The sequence below is a fragment of the Phyllostomus discolor genome, chromosome 8 (assembly GCF_004126475.2).
Source record: "Phyllostomus discolor isolate MPI-MPIP mPhyDis1 chromosome 8, mPhyDis1.pri.v3, whole genome shotgun sequence".
Classification (NCBI taxonomy): domain Eukaryota; kingdom Metazoa; phylum Chordata; class Mammalia; order Chiroptera; family Phyllostomidae; genus Phyllostomus; species Phyllostomus discolor.
Window position 1 is genome coordinate 22,908,101 of NC_040910.2, and position 6,882 is coordinate 22,914,982.

General features: G+C 41.2%; 1 protein-coding gene across 1 annotated transcript; it reads left to right on the forward strand.

Moving 5' to 3' along the window:
- Nucleotides 1-3,405: 3,405 nt before the first annotated feature.
- On the forward strand, nucleotides 3,406-5,456 carry TKTL2 (transketolase like 2). The gene has a single exon (XM_028521770.2). The coding sequence runs from the start codon at nucleotides 3,467-3,469 to the stop codon at nucleotides 5,342-5,344; it is 1,878 nt and encodes a 625-aa protein (XP_028377571.1). The 5' UTR covers nucleotides 3,406-3,466; the 3' UTR covers nucleotides 5,345-5,456.
- The last annotated feature ends 1,426 nt before the right edge of the window (nucleotides 5,457-6,882 follow it).

Sequence of the window (6,882 nt, forward strand, 5' to 3'; positions counted from 1 at the left end):
CCGGAAAAGGAGGGGCGAGTACGTTTCTCTAAAATGTCCCGGGAAACCGAGACCTGGTCAATTTCGTCCGTGTTGGATTTTTAGCTCATTCCAGCGAGCAGCCTCCTCCCTGCATCCCCGCGGAGCGCGCTGCTTGGGAGCTTGGGGCTGGAGGGTGAACTTGGCCCCGCGCGGACTGCGAGAGGGAGATTTGAGCCGGTACCACCGGCGCCTGCCGCTACAGGCCCGTGGTGTCCCAGGCGGATCAAGGGCAAGAGACCAGGTGCACAGCTCCAAGCCGGACTAGACTCTCCTCTTCGGGGCACCTGCCTAGCAGAGGCTGCCTGCTCCCGGGAGGGCTGCTCACGAACAGCAAAAGGAATCCCCCAAGGCCTCTTCTTCAAGCCAACACCCCGCCCCCCCCCCCAATAAACTACTGTAGATAGTTTGGAAATATCTTTAGAGATATTTTCCTGTGCTTTAACAAATACACAAAGATGTGTGTGTTTGTGTATAGTGGTTAAGTATTTGTTAATATTGGGTGATACAATAGGAATACATGTTTAATTTCCAGGGTAACCGTTAAAAGGATGTATGTAACCTTGGACAGGATACAAACAAGTAGAGAAAAATCAGTAAATAATTTAAAAACTCATTCAAAGCAAGGGGACAAAGAAAAAAGAAACAAGACTTTGGGTAAATAGAAAACAAAAGTGGTAGATTTAAATCCATATAGCAATAATTGTGGACTAAGTGCCCTAATTAAAATATTAACACGTCATATTGGATTTAAAACATGTGACTATGTCCTGTTTGTGAGATATCTAAATTATAAGGAAACAAAATTTTAAAATCAAAGATGAAGAGGTATGCTAAGCAAATACTAATGAAAAGAGTGTTAGTATAAATATATTAATGTTAAACAAAGTAGACTAAGGAAATGTAGACAGAAAGATTAATTCATAATGATAAAACTTTTAAATATATTGGTAATACAGCTTCACATATATAATGGAAAACATAACATTTCAAAAAGTAGGAAAACCAACTGCTTCAGTGGGGGATTATGTTTTTAGTAAAAAACTGATAAGAGGACTGATCCCTCCAGTCCTCTTACACATATCTGACGTTCATACACTCGTGGTATCTCCTTAGTCCAGTATGCACTTGGGTTTGCCAATCCCTACTTTGAGATAGATAAACCGAAAGTAATAAATGAATAGTTGCAGAAATCTTTCAACTGTCTTCCAAAATGACCTAAAAGGTGTAATTTTTCCAAGACAACTACATGTTTGGCATGCTTACTTAAAGACATTTGGCTGGCCTTTTGTCAGTGACAGCCTTTTCTAATAGGGGAAGAAGGATGTTGCATCATGTCTTTGATTTATTTGACTAAATTGTGTTCACAGCCACATTAGGTAATTTTCATTATCCAATTATGCATACTATATACTTACATGGTTATTTTCTACTGTATATTTATAAATATAAAATATTAAAATGCTTCAAAGAACTATTAATAACTTTTATATACCTTTCTGGGTTTCCCTTTAAATATATAAGAACACTTTAAAATATTTTCCATATAACTTACAAAATATTATTTTTTAGAGTATAAAAATCCAGTTTCGTAGAATGATAGAAGGGAATTCACACACACTATCTAGGGTATTAAATGTACAAGACCACAGTTTTTTCTTAACAAAACTGACCTTCAGTAATGTTAGAAACTTTCTATTTAATACTTTGGGAAACAGTTGTGCAATACTTTAAATGACTTGAAGAATTTGGGAACTTGAAATGTTAAGCTGTTGCTATTTCTCCCATCTTTTTTTCATGTGAACACTTCCTCAGAGATCATTTTTAAGTTATCATTTACCAATCGTTTGGATATTAGGACTCTTCTTAGCCAGGATTAACTGCTTTCCAGTCAGCTGCTAGTAGTTTGCTCTTACGATGCTGTGATTTTTTTCTCTAATTCCCATCTTTACTCCTAGTCCAACTCTGGTTTGTCTTTAGTTTGTTTTCCTTTGTCTAAAAGGATAAGCAAACATTAATTTGCAAAAGGAATTGGAAGTAATGAATACAAGATGACCTCTTAAGGATTTTTCTTAATCCAACATTCCTTCAACAAGTATCAAAATCTTGTTAGCGTCATATCATTATGAGTTATTTTAATATGTACCCTTAAAATGAAAATGACAAAACTAGTTTAAATATCAAATAATATTTAATTTTTTTTTCTGAGATCTAATGTAGCAAAACACCCTGAGTGAGTTATTTACAACCTGATTAAGTACTAAAATTGTCTGAGGAGCTTTTGAAATTGCAATGCCCAGGCACATCACCCAGAAATTCTAATTTGATTGGCTTGGAGGGTATCCCGGATATGAGACTTTTAAAAACTGGCTAGATAACTCTGAAGTACAACCAATGTTAAGAACCATCTATAGATGACTCTCCATTCTTAACTTTTGACTACACATTAAAATTAATGCATGCATTTTAAAATGATAGCTTCCCAGACTGTACTTCCAGAGATTCAATTTCATTTTTTTCTGGGTTGAAACCCAGTTTTGTTTTTGTTTGGTTGGATTTATTAATTTTTGGTTCTTTTTTCATAGTTATGATTTTACTGTGAAGTCAGTGATAAGAATTATTACTTAAGAATCAAGGTGTTCATTGTGGGTTTTGTTTTGTTTTATTTTTGATGACAAGCTATAACCCTTGCCAGCTAGAAGAGTTCAGTGGCACAAATTTAGTTTTATAAGTAAAGTAAATTAACTTTGTTTTAAAAAATCATTATTTGTAGTAACAGTAATACTATTTTAGAGTATACTAGGGAAATTGCAGTTCTAGATACTCTGTATTGAGTGGTTTTCTTTTTGATCTTGTAATTTTTGGTCCAATGTGTCAGCGTATTTTTGTCTGTAAGTCAGAATGTTCGGTTGATCTGAGAAAGTTTGTTGACAGTGTTGCCATATCAGATTGGAAATGGCTTTTGGTAATTTCTATTAGTGCTCTGCTGAAAAGAGGGATGTCGCCGATACAGTGTGAATGCATATAAAAGAAGCACAACCTCACCAATAGGTGCCTGTAAGATATGGATATAAAAATGTCTCCCTTTGAATTTATAATATGAGGAATGGCAAAAAGAAATTTAATTATTTTTTAAAATGCTGCCCATGCAAGTAACAAAGTTAATATTTAAAATCCATTCAGTTGGACTGCGAAGGAGATGGTCAGGTGCGGAAGAAGAGGTGGAGTCACACGGTGCACCCCACGTCTGACAATAGGCTCAGTTGGGTGACAAGTCCTGCGGCACAGTCGCCCCCCCACCCCTAGCGCCGCCTGCTGGTGGCTGAGCTCCTAACGTCGAGGGGGTGGGGCGCGGGGGGGGGGGCATCACGTGACCGGACGGAATGGAACGGGTGCGGTTGGTGCAGGCAACGTCCGCTCCACGGGAGTAGCAGAGAGTGTGGCCCTCATGGCTGACGACGCCAAGCCCGACGCGGACACCCTGCAGGTGCTGCGGGACCTGGCCAACCGCCTGCGGATCCACTCCATCAGGGCCACGAGTGCCTGCAGCTCCGGCCACCCCACGTCGTGCTGCAGCGCGGCCGAGATCCTGGCCGTGCTCTTCTTCCACACGATGCGCTACAAGCCCGCAGACCCCGAGCACCCGGACAACGACAGGTTCGTGCTCTCCAAGGGCCACGCGGCCCCCCTCCTCTACGCGGCCTGGGCGGAGGTGGGCGACGTCAGCGAGTCGGAGCTGCTGAACTTGAGGAAGATTGACTGTGACTTGGAGGGACACCCCACGCCGAGACTGCCCTTCGTGGACGTGGCCACCGGCTCGCTCGGGCAGGGGCTGGGCGCCGCGTGCGGCATGGCCTACACCGGCAAGCGCTTCGACAAGGCCAGCTACCGCGTGTTCTGCCTCCTGGGCGACGGCGAGGCCTCGGAAGGCTCCGTCTGGGAGGCGCTGGCCTTCGCGTCCCACCACGGCCTGGACAACCTGGTGGCCGTCTTCGACGTGAACCGTTTGGGACAAAGTGGCCCCGCGCCCCTGGGGCACTGCACTGACATCTATCGGCAGCGCTGCGAAGCCTTCGGGTGGAATACTTACGTGGTGGATGGCCACGACGTGGAGGCGTTGTGCCACGCGTTCTGGCAGGCCGCCCAGGTGAAGAGCAAGCCCACGGCCGTTGTTGCGAAGACCTTCAAGGGCCGGGGGATTCCCAAGGTCGAAGATGCAGAAAACTGGCATGGAAAGCCCATGCCGAAAGAAAGAGCGGACGCGATCATCAGGTTAATTGAGAGTCAGATACAGACCAACAAGAATCTCATACCAAAACCCCCCATTGAAGACTCACCTCAAATCAGCATCAAGAACATAAGAATGACCTCTCTGATCGATTATAAGGTGGGCGACGAGATAGCTACTCAGAAAGCATATGGTTTGGCTTTGGCTAAACTGGGCCACACAAATAAAAGGGTTATTGTCCTGGATGGTGACACGAAGGACTTCACCTTTTCTGAGATATTCAAGAAAGAACACCCTGAGCGTTTTATCGAGTGTTTTATCGCTGAGCAAAACATGGTGAGTGTGGCACTGGGCTGTGCCACACGTGGTCGAACGATTCCTTTTGTTAGTACCTTCGCTGCCTTTTTGACTCGAGCATTTGATCAGATCCGGATGGGAGCCATCTCTCAAACCAATATCAATCTTATTGGTGCCCACTGCGGGGTAACCATTGGGGAAGATGAACCCTCCCAGATGGCCCTGGAGGATCTGGCCATGTTCCGAAGCATTCCCAACTGCACTGTTTTCTACCCAAGTGATGCTGTCTCCACAGAGCATGCTGTTTATCTGGCTGCCAATAACAAGGGGATGTGCTTCATTAGGACAAGCCCATCAGAAACTGCAGTGATTTATACCCCACAAGAAAATTTTGAGATTGGACAGGCTAAGGTCGTCCGCCACAGTGTCAATGACAAAGTCACCGTTATTGGAGCCGGACTTACTCTGCATGAAGCCTTAGCAGCTGCTGATGATCTTTCTGAACAAGATATTTCTATCCGTGTCATCGACCCATTTACCATTAAACCCCTGGATGCTGCCACCATCATCGCCAATGCGAAAGCTACAGGCGGTCGGGTTATCACAGTGGAGGATCACTACCGAGAAGGCGGCATTGGAGAAGCTGTATGTGCAGCTGTCTCTGGGGAGCCTGACATCTTTGTCCATCAGCTGGCAGTGTCAGGAATCCCTCGAAGTGGGAAACCTAGAGAATTGCTCGATGTGTTTGGAATCAGTGCCAGACACATCATAGCAGCTGTGAAATATACTTTAACGAATTAAAATAGCTATGTTCTTTCAAAGTCAATCTCTTGGCTTGGGTCTTAAAATGCTGTTATCTATCTCTATAAAACGTTCATGCCTGATGTTACAAAATTACTTATATTGTATTTTTTTTAAAAAGCATTTAACATCCTTCTTTAGTCCTAATTCAGAAATTAAAGGGTTAACACCTCCTGTTAAACTGTGACTATGTACATAAATGCTCTCATTTTTGAATCACTGAAGTAGGTTATAACATTTTAAGTAACAAAATAGCAAACAAAACATCTACACTGAATATGAAGTTTTCTAAGACTGTAAATGACTGAGCTGGGAATCAATATAGAAGTAATATTTTCTTATATGCGTATAATTTCCTTGTAAGAAAATAAAAACAGTTGCTATAGGATCATTGTACAAATTTGGAAAAGAATACCTCACTTATCTTACACACACAGAGAAATCTAATTGTATTTGGTAGCATGAGATCTATAACTGGATCTTCAATATAGTCATTCCCATTTAGTAACAAATACTATATATATATATCCACAAGTGGGGTGCTATTGCATAACAAGTTTTTGACCTTATTTTTCAAATATCAGAGGTAATATTGATTCAGACACAACATAAAATAGATAAAATGCTAGCACAAAACTGTCATAATTTGAGTGTGCATACTGGGAAAGAGCCTCAGCTTTTATAGCTTGTAACATGTATGTAGGGTTCAAAATGATCTGTTTGCAGCAAACATACATAATTACACATTTAATAATGATAGTAAATCAGGGGTTTTTTTAATGATTAATGGAATCTCAGAGACCGCCAAAAATATTTTTTGTAGGAAGGTGGGGAAGCCCTTAAGAATCCTGTAAGGTTCTAGCCCATAAGGTGTCAACCACAGGCTATTAGCTCCAGAGAGAAAAAATAGGAGGTGAGATTTCTTATCTTGTGTCTACAATTCTTCTAGTAAGATGGAATCAATCCTGTTTTGTTATATTATCTAGCCTTAAATCCCTCAAGAGTTTCTTCTGATGAACAGAAGTGCTCACTTTAAGTAGTCCTGTTTATCCTTGTTTTCTCTCTCTAGTGAGCACTTTTTGTGACATGTTTAAAAAATCTTAGCCTTCCCCAAGGTTATTAAAGATATTCCCTTGTGTTTCCTTCTGCAGACTTTATACTTTTATCTTTCACATACAGATCTACCGTTCATCTGGAATTATTATGTATAGTGTGAGATTGGGGGAGTCAGTATAGTTTTTGACACAGTTGTATATAGCACCCTTAAAAAATCCTTTCCCTCACTACACTGGAGTGTTAGCTTTCTCATAAATCAGATAACTGTAAATGTATGGATTTGTTTCCCATTGGTCTATTTGTTTATTTTTGTGCTCATGCTACACTGTCTTATTTATCACTGCTTTTTCATAAGTCCTAATATTTAGTATTATTTAGTATTTCCTCCACTTTTTGTTTTTGAGATTGCTTTGCCTATTCTTGGTCCTTTGAATTTTCATATAAATTTTGCAAATAGGCTGTCAATTTCAACCAATATTCAA